At 32.4% G+C, this 13,672-nt stretch overlaps 1 protein-coding gene across 1 annotated transcript in view; it reads left to right on the top strand.

Moving 5' to 3' along the window:
• The first annotated feature begins 6,930 nt into the window (after positions 1-6,930).
• Positions 6,931-13,672, top strand: part of LOC117172823 (head-specific guanylate cyclase) — a 373,978-nt gene continuing 367,236 nt past the window's right edge. The window contains exon 1 of the mRNA XM_033361067.1: positions 6,931-7,658. Within this exon, the coding sequence (XP_033216958.1) occupies positions 7,422-7,658 (237 nt within the window). The 5' untranslated portion in view covers positions 6,931-7,421. The remainder of the gene's footprint in view (positions 7,659-13,672) is intronic.

Below are 13,672 nucleotides of genomic sequence, written 5' to 3'. Positions count from 1 at the left end.
TTCCTCAGTAGTACCTGGCAAGATTCCTAGTTGGTTGCTAGCCAGATTTAGGGAAAAACTGACTAGAAACTTGCATTAAACTAGGACCAATTTCTACTAGGGCATCCTGCCGTTACCATAATTGCAGAGGGCAAGCTCGATGGTACGACATATCTGAGGGTGTACCGACACGGCCTGCTGATCTATCTGCAGAGCCTGACGGGACTGTGCAGTCAGTGTACAGGAAAATTGCTATCTGGGATTATACTCTAATATTTATTCATATCTTTAAGTACACAATTATTTACTATTGCACAATGACTACAATATTTACTATCGCATGCTATGAACATTTTTATTCGTCGCGGGTTCCGAACCCGATAAGTTTCGCATTTCTATTTCCTAACGCCGAAAGCCTTGTGGCTAACATAGCTATAAGTATAGAAAAATCTGAAATACAACCTACAGCTGTGCAGAACTATCTGCAAATTTGTGTGACCAATTCAATAAAAAGTTGTCTACGCTTATAATAATATATTACTAAGATTTTATATTTCAGGTATATTATAAATTATTATTGAATATTTTAGGTGATTAAACCAGATTTAGGTTACATTCAAAAATATCTTAAAATATTTTAGAAGATTTTAGAGAAATCAATATATATGTTAAGAATTTTAATAGATTTTAAAGGATTGCTACAAATTTCCAAAGATTTCAAGAGATTTACAGAGTTTAAAGAATTCAAGAACATCATTTGTTTTTTAAAATTGCTTAAAAATCTTGAAACTCATTTAAATTTGACCGAAATTCCTTAGAAATTCTCCAAAATTACCTCAAATCCCTTAAATTCATTTAAAATATCTTAAACTCTTGTAAATACTTTGAAATCTTTGGAAATTCAATTATAAACTTTAAAATTTTGTAAATCAAATAACTCTCGTTAAATCCCTTGAAATTAATGAAAATATGTTTAAATAGTTAAAAATATTTTTAAATTACATGAAGATCCGGAAACTGTTTTCAATTTTTTTAAATCATTTGAAATGCTTTGTAATCTTTCAAATTCGTTTACCGACTTTTTAAGCCATTCTAAATCTATTTAAATGCCACAAAATCGCTTAAAATCCTTTAACCCGCTGTGACTGTATCGGAGTCTGGCTTTTTAACTTTTAACGTGGTTTGCCAGAATAATGCCAACCTCCGGCCCAGTAAAGTGTCATTCCTGTTCCCGACTCTGCCTTTTCTAATTCTAACATTGTTTTTCGGAGTAATACCGACTTTCGGTTTTTTGATGAAACATTACTGGACCGGGCTGTGACTTTTTGACTTGCAATCAGGTTTGCTAGAATAATATTGACTTTGCGCCCCGTAAAGTGCCATTTCTGGGCCAGACTCTGGCTTTTCTACTTCTAACATGGTTTGTTAAAATGCAAATGTACTGTGCCAGTCGTGGGAACACCCTGAGCTGATTTCATCGCTGATATTGGTCCAGTAACATTGGCCGACTTGTGGCTACCAAGCTTGGTCCAGTAGTGGGCCGTATTTTCAGTACTTGATTTTTAAACTATAAGGGAACGGTTAAAAAAATTTTTTTTTGGGAATGTTCAACAATTTAGTTGAATTTTTTTCTGTCTTGACTAAAATTGTTTCTTGGTTAAATATTCATCTCTTTCGGTAGAAGCAAGATTTTCTTAGTAAACATGAACACAATAAAAATGTATCCCTTTTGGTTGAAAATTCAACTATATTTTTGGAAAGCTTGCCTTTTTGGGTTGAAAACTCAACAATTTTGTATATATTTTTCTTTGTTCGTCCTAGAGCTTTGCGCTCGATAATATGTGAATATATACAATTATACATCTACAACTGTAATTTGGTATTTGTGAATTATCTTTTGTTAAATCTCCTTTGTTGAGGACTCAAGTATTTTGTTTGAAATTTATCTTATTCGTTTGCATTCTACTACTTGGTTAAATGTTAAATTATTGAGTAAAAATGGATCTTTTTTGGGTTTTAATATTCATCATTTTAGTTGAAAATGTAATTCTTTTGTTGAAAATTCTTCCTTTCTTTGGTTGAAAATTAATCTTTTTGTTGAACATTCCTGTGATTGTTTTAAGGTTGAACGACCTTTAAAAAATTAATTTTTGTAGTTGAAGATTCATTATTTTAGTTTAAAACTTATCTCTGCCAAAAAATTATAAAATTTGCTTGAAATGCATTTTTTGGTTCAATTTAGCCGCTGTTGCTTTAAAATATACATATTTTTTAGTTTTTGGTTGATAATTTACATAATTATTTAAAAGTTTAACTATTTCGTTAAAATTTTATTTTTTTGGAAGAAAAAGTAGCTATTTGGTTGCAAATTTATTAATTTTTTAACATTGAAAATTAAACTTTTTCATTTTCAGTGTAAACGGTTTTGTTAAAAATTCGAGTTTTTTATGAAAGATTTGCATTAACAACCGAATAGTTTAACTGTTAATCAAATAGTTAAATTTTCAACCTAAAAATATAAATTTTAAACTGAATGGCCAAATTTTCAAACAAAATAAGATTAATCTTTAACCTTGAATCTTTGACTTTGAAGATTTTGCGATTAAGTCAGTATTTTAAATGTTTTAAACATAAGACGCGATCCTTAAATAAACTCATTAAACATGATTGCATTATTCGCATACCAAGTGGGACGATGGTCGTGGGGGCTAAAGCGTAGGCTTTGGACCCACTCCTTCGACTTGCGGGTTCGATTCCCGCCTCGCACTCTGGAAGAGTCTCGGTGGCCCATGTGGTGAACACTAGCCTAGCAAGGGAGTTGTTCATCTCTGGAGAGTCGTGGGATCGGTAACTCTAGAGAAAAAGGTTTTCTCTAAGTACTTAAAACTGTTGCTCTTGGTGGTTCGGAAACCACCTTAAACTGTAGGTCCCCCTTCCACTACCAAGTAAGTGTGTGGGGTGTGTGTAAAGGAATAGAGAAAAAGGTGCAAGAAAAATGTAAACCCATAGGTAGTAAATTTTTGTATAGTATCTTGATATGGAACGGAAGTGTCTCTCTCTTCTCGCTCCACCAATCCGCAGTCAGCTGCTCAGGTGGTGCGTCCCTTACTACAGGGTCCCTAGATTTAGGTATATAGATGTATGTTCGATACCCCGTAGCCTTAGAAATTTTATTTGTAATATACATGTTCAAAATGTAGTATATGTATTCAATCTAAACAGCACCAGTAATATTTATATTAAAAGTACTTGCAATCAATTAATATTTATTTTTTAATACTTTTTTGCCATATCCCTAGACTATAGCAGTAGACGTTAAAATTAACCAAAATATTTAAATGAAATTTCAATTCTTGAAATTATAATTAATATATGAACGATATGAAGTATAATGATGAATAGATAAAGCAGTGCGTCCTAAAAAAAGTCCAATGATTTTTTATCAGTTTTTGAATTAACTCCGACATCCAGGTTGGTCTGATATTGGTACCCAGTGTTGGGCCAGCAATGGCGGCCAAGCCTTAGCTGCCACGTCAAGACCATACTAATTAATCCGAAAATGGAGCGTCGATGAACGCTAGGTTTGGTCCAATACTAGTACCTAGTGTTGGGCCGACAATGGAAGCCAAATCTTGGCTGCCAAATGCAGACCATAGTTATCATTCCGTCATTAGCGCGATAATGGCAGCCGAACTTCGGCAATATTTTTGCCAATAATAGGCCGATAGCGTTCGATTGTGAATAGTGCAGTGATTATGTAATCGTAAATAATTCTGTACTCAAACATGTAAACAAATATTAGAGTATAATAGTAATAATATAATAATACAAAAGATTAATTTTTTTTTAGCAATAACTCGGTTATCCTTTTATAGAACTGTTTTCTTATAATTTAACATTTATTAAACTACCCATCGTATCCTCTACTATAGGATGAGTTTTATAAAATGTAATGGATATTTTTTCCGTTTAGTGAAGGGCATGTGAAGGTGGCCAAATGCAGCCCTTAGATATAATTTCGGTAATGAGCCATAATTACATGAAGATATCTGGCCAATACTAGCTACCAGTGACGGGCAAGTGAAGGCGGCCAGAAGCAACGAAGTCTTGGCCGCCAAGTGCAGCCCGTAGATATCATTTAGGTAATGGCGCAGCACTGGCTGACAAGTGTCGGCAACATCCTTCCCAGTACAGGGTCAGCGCTGGGTCATTTGTGATTTCGCACTTGGGTCTAGATATACATGAAAAATAATGATATGTTGTGCAATAACACTGTTACAATATTGTGATTACTGCTTCGCGTTCTAATATGTATTGTAAAAATTTGTCAGAAAGCTCAAAAATCATGATAAGTCTCAAAATATAACATCAAATATTGCAGATACATACAAAATTAATGCTTCTATCGTCAGTTTATCACGAGAAGTTAACGTAAGAAAACTTAAAGAACTTTAAGTCGGCTGATAGAAAAGGTTTCTAATTTTGATAAGATTTCCTTATCAGCTTCTATTTAATTGAATTCTATCTTATTTTATCTACTTGACCGTCCCCTTTTCCGTCTTATTTTCCATTCTATCAAAGCTTTTTTTCCATTTTCCCTGCTTCCTAGCTTCTTTCAGAGCTTTGATAAAAAATTTCACATTGTGTTATCCCAGACCTATTATCCGATAAACACAATAGTGATTAAAAAACAGCATTTTTTATAACTCTTACATGATTATAACAGTAGACGCTTTTTGCCGATATTTTTTCTCGAAAAGTATTCACTTTTTCCAACAACTTTTGACATATCTATAAAGCTATATGAACTTTTAAATTATTAAGTCAATTTAGTTTGCACTTTCATTAAAAATATTTTTGATTAAATATCTCAAAACTTATTGCAATGAAAGATTTAAGAAAAAAATATTAATTTATTTTCAGGGCACAAAATCTATCCTGGAAAATTAAATTTTCCGATAAAGTTCAAAGTATTGTTTAGATACGAATTTTAAACATTATGAATGTTTCAAAAAGCAATTAACTTTTTAATCAATCTTCCAGTACAATATTTTTCAGTTCAAAGCTTACTGTTAATAAAGTTATAACTTGACTTCAGTGATGCTATTTTATCTCGATTTAAAGCTAATGCGTGAACATAGAATTTTAGATTTAAATAATTATTATTAGAATCTGGAACAAGAAGTTTTCCAAAAAAATGGTAATTTAGAGTTATACCTAGGTTTCAAAAAAGAATTATAATTCTGACTTAATTCGGTTTTTTTTTTTTTAGAAAAGATGATCATGCTCAGTTAGGGCAGGAAAATTTTCAAATCAATTATAATTTGACTTGGAATGGACCACTTTTGAAAATAATTATACTTCTGATTTGAGACAGGAGATTCTTTGAAAAAATTAAAATCTGAGCTAGGACATACCAATTTGAGAAAAAAAGTATAATTCACATACCAGGAATTTAAAAATTGACTGTTACGGAGATTCCTATCTGGAACATGAAATTTTTAGAACACAATTACGAATCTGAGTTAGGCCATGTAAATTTCGAGGAAAAAAGTATAATTCATATACCAGGAATAGGAAAAATCGAGGGGAATGAAAACATGAATTTTAAATAAGATTTAGGAAAGGGCCAAGGAACTTTTCAAATTACAAAAATTTTATTTACGAAATGGGAATTTCAAAAGATGTATAATTGCCACACCAGGAAAATGAAAAAACCAACGGAAAAATCCGAGGATTTTAAATTCAATTTAGATTCTTTGAGAAGAAACTTTCCATAAAAATTATAATTTGGAGTTATAAATGGATTTGAAAAGGACGTATGATAAAGTTTTATTCTGCGGAATAGTAGATTTTCCAAAATAATTATAATTCTGAAGTAAAACACGGACATTTCAAAAAGAAGTATGAATCTCAGACAGGAAAAGCGAAAAAAATGGACCCGAAGAATTTTGGGAATCCGAATATAAATTTAGATATGGGGCAAGGGAATTGTTCGAAGAAATAAAAATTTAGAGTTATGACATGTGACTTTCAAAAAGAGTTTTAATTTCCCGAGCTGAAAACTGAAACATTGCTCGGGGACAACCGGGAATTAAAAATCATCCGTTCGGTAGGCACTCTCTAATGGGAAGTGAAGATGGAAAGTCTAGAGTTCCGACGAAGTCGACGAGGACTAAATGCTTCTGAATGCAGGTAATATGTACTGTATAGGTCTCAAAATTAGGGCGAGTGAAGGGCGTGAGGATGGAGTGAGGGGAGCTCTTGCAGGATATCTTGAATAACAATAAGAACAAAGACGAGGAGATTTCCTAGGCTAGCCGAAGGTGGAAAACAGGATGGGGGTCGGGAACCACGTTCGCACCAACGAGAAGAGGATCGTGGAGAATAGCGTGGAAGCAGCGCGTGCGCCACCCTCCACCCACTGGCTCCCACTGATACACGTGATTTCGAGCGGATCACTTCTCTCTTTTCCTCCTACATGGTATTATTGCTTTTTCCGCCCACTACCCATCTCACCTCCTAAATTCACCCTCCCACTCGAATTCGAGCTGCCTCGCTCAATTCCTAACCAGTGACCGATTATACGCGGAAATTCGCCAAGCTCTTCGAGTGGTTTCGGGCATCTTCGGCTCGCTTTACTAACGCCGGTTCCGACAGCTCAGTGACGGAGGAGTAATGAGATCGAACCGTGTGGACGTTTCCTGAAACGACCGGAGTAACGGGACCATAAGGTTTTCTAGAATTCGGGCGCATGCTCAGATGTAAGTTCTTTCTGTTTTCGGTCACTGCTCTCAAATACAGAGTTTAATCTATTCCCCCGTCCTGCTTTAGCATTAGGAACAGACACAGAGTGGGGGCTTAAGCGAACTTAAGCGAGCCGAAGACTTCCGAGGCTATGCGAGGACAGCTTTCGCAAACCTCGGTGTATTATCGTTCAGTATGATACGCGCTCTTACACGGCATTATTGGTCGCACGATGTCACTCTACATAATTCTCATACGGGTTCTGGTAAATACTCAGCAAGAATTGAACACAGGGTGTACTTAAGACGCAAGGGTGTTTCATCGGTTTTGGAAACTCACATCCGCATAAAAAGAACGCACAAGAGCACACCGCTTCAAACGATCCCACCCATCGTGATCATGGCGGGGTGCGCTCTATGAATGTCAGTACTATTACACTGGCAAACCAAGTACAGTGGATACTCTGACAAGTGCTATCAATTTCAGAAACCCTTTCTTTTTTTCAATTCCTTCCTTGGTACAAGAGTACTTTCTGTGGTCAGTTCATGATCGGGCTTGAAAAATCGGAGCGGATGTACAGTTCGCTGCCGCCGCTGCTTCCGATAACGTCATAAATTAGAGTGAATTCAAGATGGGGGAAATAAGTGTAGTGTAATGTTCCATTAATCCATTTCCGATCCTAAAATTCGATCGAAATGGCATGTCCATTCTCACGTTTCGCCGGAAGCAGTGTTGAAGACGAAGGTAAAGACGTAACGGATGATCATCCCAGGACTGGACATGCGACACGTGATAAGCTCAAGCCTTTTAGACAATCCTCAGTGCAAATTACCTCATCCTTGCTTGGGGAAGATTTTGATGACCAGGAGGATACACAGACACTCAACCTTAAACATCTGCGAGCTGCTGTCCTCATGCTGACAAATCCTTCGGTATGGAAGTTCAAGTACTTTCCAGCTCCTTTTACTAATTCAGCTCTTTTTTTAAATTTGACATATTTATTATCTTCTTTAGGGCAACTATATGGGGCTTTATCAGCTTATACTTCTTTCCTCTTCTTTTAATAGAATGAACTCTAGTTTCCGATATATCGAAGTTTATTGTTTTCAAAATTTAAAGACATTATTTCTAGATTCTTACTCTGCATAAAAAATATTATTATTGTCATGTCTTCTGTCTTAAAATGAATGCTGGACTCTGATGAGTGTCAAGTCCAGGGTCCGGGCTAGCTCAAGAAAGAATGCTCAAACCTCGATATCTCAGAACCTAAAGCCCATTGGATCGAGAGCAAAAAACCTTATTTAATGTATTTTGATTCAATTTCATTCTCTGAAGCACTACTCGCATAAAGAGAAACGAACTATAAACAAGTTTAAGAGAATCACTCTAAGCGGCAATGTCACTTACGTATCTTTTTAGCATACTGCAGATATAATCTCCGTATCATTTATTCTTGTTTTTATATACCAGAAGCATTAATAGGTTTTTCTGAATTAATTTGTTAACACAAATCTCATGCAAACACAAAAAGTTTATTTAAAAAGAATATATTTTTCTCTACATGTATATATTTTTTTTTCAAACAACTTGATTTGCAACCAGAGCAAACCGAAAAACAGGTTTTTCCGATTGTATCCGTATGTCTGTATGCCTGCCTGTACGGCTGTCTGTCTGTGAACACTATAACTTTCGAAAAAATTAATCTATTAGATTGCCCTTTGGCACACTCGCTTAGTGTCCTAACCTAAAGGTCAAGTTTGTTAGCCAGCCATTTTGGATAAAAATTCAAAAAGTGGGTACATTTTGAATATTTTTGAGACCACTTTTTTAAAAATTCCAAAATTCTCTGTACGGTTACTTTTAGTATTTAAAAAGTTGAACAATTTATCCTTGTAACTTTTTTTGAAAAATCAGAAATTACCAGAGTTAGAGCATTTTTAAAATCCAAAAAAAAAAAAAAAAAAATTAAAATGAACATTTTAAGGCAAACAACGCATAATACGAAAAAAAGTCAGGAAAAAAACGTTACTTTTTAAAAGCCCTACAAGATTACGATAACAATTTTTTTTGTAATTTGGTCGAAAAGATAAAAGTTCCAAATTTGATCGTACCAAAAATTTTCGAAACCACATTTTTTCAAGATTCAAAAATTGTATGTACGGTTGTTCATAGTACTCAGAAACTCAAACAATTTATCCCCATGACTTTTTTCCATAAAAAGAAAATTATCAGAGTTAGAGCATTTTCAAAATCCAAAAAAAGAAACTGAAATGAACATTTTAAGCCAAACAACGCATGATATGAAAAAAAGCCAAGAGAAGAGAAACTTTGCTTTTTGAAAGACGTAAAAGATTGTAATAACAACATTTTCAATTTAGTCAAAAAGTTGAAAATTCCAAATTTGATCGTACAAAGAAATTTTGAAAGCACATTTTTTCAAGATTTAAAAATTCTATGTACGGTTGTTCATAGTACTCAGAAACTCAAACAATTTATCCCCATGACTTTTTTCTATAAAAAGAAAATGATCAGAGTTAGAGCATTTTCAAAATCCAAAAAAACAAATTCAAATGAACATTTTAAGCCAAACAACGCAGGATATGAAAAAAAGCCAAGATACGAAATAAATAAAAAAGCTCAAATTGAATCACTTTTCGATATAAGCTAGGAAAAAAATGAGACAAAAATTGTTCATCCAAAAAAGACCTATAATATTTGATAGGACACGTGGTTTTTGCTTTAGTCGTAAAAAATATCATTCAAAATAAAAATATTAAATTTGTTTGAAAAAACGACACAAGGTATGAACTTAATTATCAGACAAAAGTTATTCGCCTAAAAAGATCTATAAATTTATTATTAATCATTTTTTGATTGGACGAGTAGATCTTCTTTTAATCGTAAAACATAAAATAAAAAATGCAAAAATGAACTTTTTGAAAAAGCGCAGAAAAGACGAAAGAGGACATAGGCTCCAATATACGACCCTGTATAGCTTCCTGTATTAAACCCTATGCAGATGCGCAATAGTTTTTATTAAATCGTAAAAACAACATTGAAAATAAAAAATTATTAAAACAAGGAAATAAGAATTAGTATGATTCAATTTTTATGCATATTATGAATTGTAATGTTATACATTTATTGAAATGATGCATGTTTCAGAGCAGCTTAGAATACAATTTAAAGCAAAATAAGAAACAAATACAAAAATAATCATGATAAATACAATTTGCTTTTTATTTTGCATTTTTTAATAAGTAATCCCAGACAGAGTTACATAAAAATGTATTATATTTGATACAAAAGTGTTATGTATAATGTAAAAAATTTTACATGTCGGATAAAATCGAGTGCAAAGCACGAGATACGTGATGAGAATGTGTTCGTTAAAGCCAAAAGAGCTTTAACAAAAGGGAGTTCAAAATTACAAAATTACAGTTGTCGGTCCGTTCACCTTTGATTTTAAAAGGTCTATGCCCGAATATGGAAGAAATGCAAAGACCAAGTGCGGAGTGCGATTGCCATCAGTAGCATGCTGTAGGTGCGCTCAAACTCTCTTTTAACGAGAAAATATGCACAATTACAAAATTATCCGATCTAATAGTGTATTAAAAATGGATATGTAAGCTAATATACTAATTTTTGTAATTATTGTATCTATCTTACTCTCTAATTAGTACCTCTATATAACATTCTCTTGTAGACAAAAAATGTCTACAATTTTGATGGTGCTAGTCTAATTGTAATGCTGACACAAAAATATTTATTAACGAGAAATATATGTAAAATTTATAACAAATGAGGTGAAAAAACTTAAAATTATCATTTCAACATGAAAAATTTTTATATAGACATTTTTTCAAAAGTATATAAATTATGAGGATAATTTTGCCTAAGCAAATACAATGGTGTTTGAAAAAATATTTTTTTTAATAACTGATATAATTATACGTAAAAATCTTTGCTATAATTTTCAGTATGATAATCCAGTAGCCATTAACACTTCTTTATATACTAAAAGTAAGATGAAGTGACTTTAGTTTAAAGCCATGTGATGAGTGGGTCACGTGACCAGATTCCTACCTTATCGATACTTTTTTTTATTTCCTAACTTCTTTTCACACGAAGCGCCTTGTCGAATTCAAAATTTGGGATAATAAGTAAGAACCACTAAGGAAGGTGTGTCTGGTCCAAAATCTTAATAATTATGACAAAAGCCAAAAGAATTATTTACAAAAAAAACTTTTTTATAATTATTAAAATTTACGACCAGACTCACCTTCCCTAGTGCTTCTTATTTATTATCTAAAATTTTGAACTCGATGTGGCGTTTTTTGTGAAAATAAGTTAGGAAATAAGAAAAGTGTCAGTAAGGTAGGTCTCTGTTCACGTGACCCACTCATCACATGGCCTTAAAAAGGCCACAAAAGCCCCTTGATTATGAATATCCAGGATACTTTTTTGAAATTTGGAACAACAATTTTTTTAGCAATGTTTTTAAAAACTTACATGATTTTTTTAAGAAAAAAACTTTCTAACATTTTTGTTGGAAAGCTCATTCTCCGTCCGAACTAAAACTGTTCTTAACATCTAAGTATTTAAAATAGCCCTTTTTAACTACTGCGTATACAATTTATTGAACTTCTTAATAAAAGACTTGCTGTACTTTGTACAAGGTTGATGCTATAACTTTCGCAAAAATCTTAGGCAAATAAGCTTGATTGGAAATACCTTTGCTACTTTGCAAAAATCGCAATTGTTTTTTGAATTCTTAATAACAATTTTTATAAACAAATACGGATATTTTGTTTGGCTTTCGTTTTTAAACAGGTTCTTAAAATTAGATATAAAACAAAAACTATATCGATTTTTGAATTTCTCTTAATTCAAATAATTTGTTAACTATGGCCTTATCAAAAGTTATTTGGAAAATTATCTTTGGTCTGTCTCCGTTGAAATTTTACAGTTAAGTGTTTCGTTAATAAAAATTGTGATCAAGAAAGTCCTAGATTTACTGAATCTGATATTTTCATTCACGTTGTTTGAATCAGACATAAAAAAGTTTTTATTTCTACTAAATTTGCTCTTAACGCAAACAATTTGTTAACTATGGTCATATAAACAATTAATTGTAAAATAATCTTTGTTCTGCCCCAGTTGCAATTTTACAGTTAAAATTTTAGATTTTTTTAGTTATTTATCTGGTAGCTTTCAGACAATCTTTCTCTCTGTCACCACTCTATAACGATCATTCTTTTGTCAATAACAATTGTTACCGAAAAAATCCTGGATATACAGAAAATAATATTATTATTTGCATTATTTGCATCAGACACAAGGAAATACTTTTTCCCCTCTTAAATTTGATGTTAATTCAAACAATTTGTTAATTACGGCCTGATAAAAAATTAACCGAAAAATAATCTTTTAGTCTGGCCCACCTGCAAATTTACAGCTAAGATTTTTGATATTTTTTTAGTTATTTATCTGGTAGCTTCCTCATAATTTTTCTTTCATCAAGCCAAAAACATCGTTCTCTTGTCAATAACAATTTTTCTGAAGCAAAACTTACATTGAATTAAATTGCTTCGCGGGCACATTCTCATCAAGCGCTACACGCTCGATCTTTCCGCAGAAACTTTTTTAAACTCAAGATGAAAGTATCGACAACAGTAATTTGGTAATTGTGAATTATCTTTTGTTAAAGCTCCTTCGGCTTTAACGAACACATTCTCATCACGCATCTCGTGCTTCCCACTCGAGTTTATCCCTAAAATTTTATATCATTCCCATAAATGTATATTATTATAATTCGCAACTTGCATTGGTATTAAAACAGACGAAATGTCATTGCCCGTTTAGAAAAATTCGGATTTTTTAAACAAAATTTGGTTGTTCAACGTTTTATTGCAAGTTTTTTCCGTTTTCCATAAACTGAATTTGCTCGTTTCCAATGCTTTCTTTATGATTTAAACTTTACATATACGGTCTACTGAGCAGCATTGCCGTTTTTTCACTTCTAAATGATGTATATATGCATATACATACATACATACATACATACATACATATATATATATATATATATATATATACCTTTTTTTTTGAAAATTCATTATTTTATTGGAGACTTTGAAATACTGTGAAAATGTTGCATGAAAAAATGTAACTTTTGGATTTTCCATTATTTTTTATGCTATCAAAATTTATTTTTTTTATTTATCAAGAAAATTCAAAAAGTTGTTATGATAATCTTCTATGGCATTTAGAAATCACACTATATCTTCTCTTGCCATTTTTTCACATCGTCCGTTAATTGGCTTAAAAAGTTCATTTTCGCGTTTTTCGGAATTTTGAAAATACTACAACTCTCATTATCTTTAATTTTATGAAAAAAGTCATCAGATAAATTGTTCGACTCTTTAAATACTATGCATAACCGTACAGAGAATTCTTGCTTTTTGAAATGTACCTGAAGTTCTGAACGTTGAAATGAACGAAATGATAAAAATAAATTTTTTTTTTCTGAAATTAGCCTAGCGGAATTAGTTCAGCTAAGTATAAAAGTGAGTATTATACGAAAAATCCTCAAAAAAAAATTTTTTCAAGTGTAAAACACCCTAAAATGTAATACAGGTAGGGGCAACACAGAATGTGCCGACTGACCGCCTTTATACACTTTTTTATCCAATAAAAGATATTGTTAATTTACCTTGTTATAGAACAAGTTTTTTCAGGGTGGTAAGAGTCGCCGAAAAGAATATTTAAAACCACCCCTAGTGATTGAAAATCAGAAAATCGTCGAAATGACCGCCTTTATACAGTTTTTCTTCGAGTTAAAAATACTTTTAATTTACCTTGTTATAGAACAAGTTTTTTCAGGGGGGTAAGAGCCGACGGAAAGAATATTTAAAACCACCCCTTGTGTTTGAAAATCAGAAAA

This window comes from Belonocnema kinseyi, chromosome 5 (genome assembly GCF_010883055.1).
Source record: "Belonocnema kinseyi isolate 2016_QV_RU_SX_M_011 chromosome 5, B_treatae_v1, whole genome shotgun sequence".
Taxonomy (NCBI): Eukaryota; Metazoa; Arthropoda; class Insecta; order Hymenoptera; family Cynipidae; genus Belonocnema; species Belonocnema kinseyi.
This window is presented reverse-complemented; position numbering and strand designations above follow the sequence as displayed.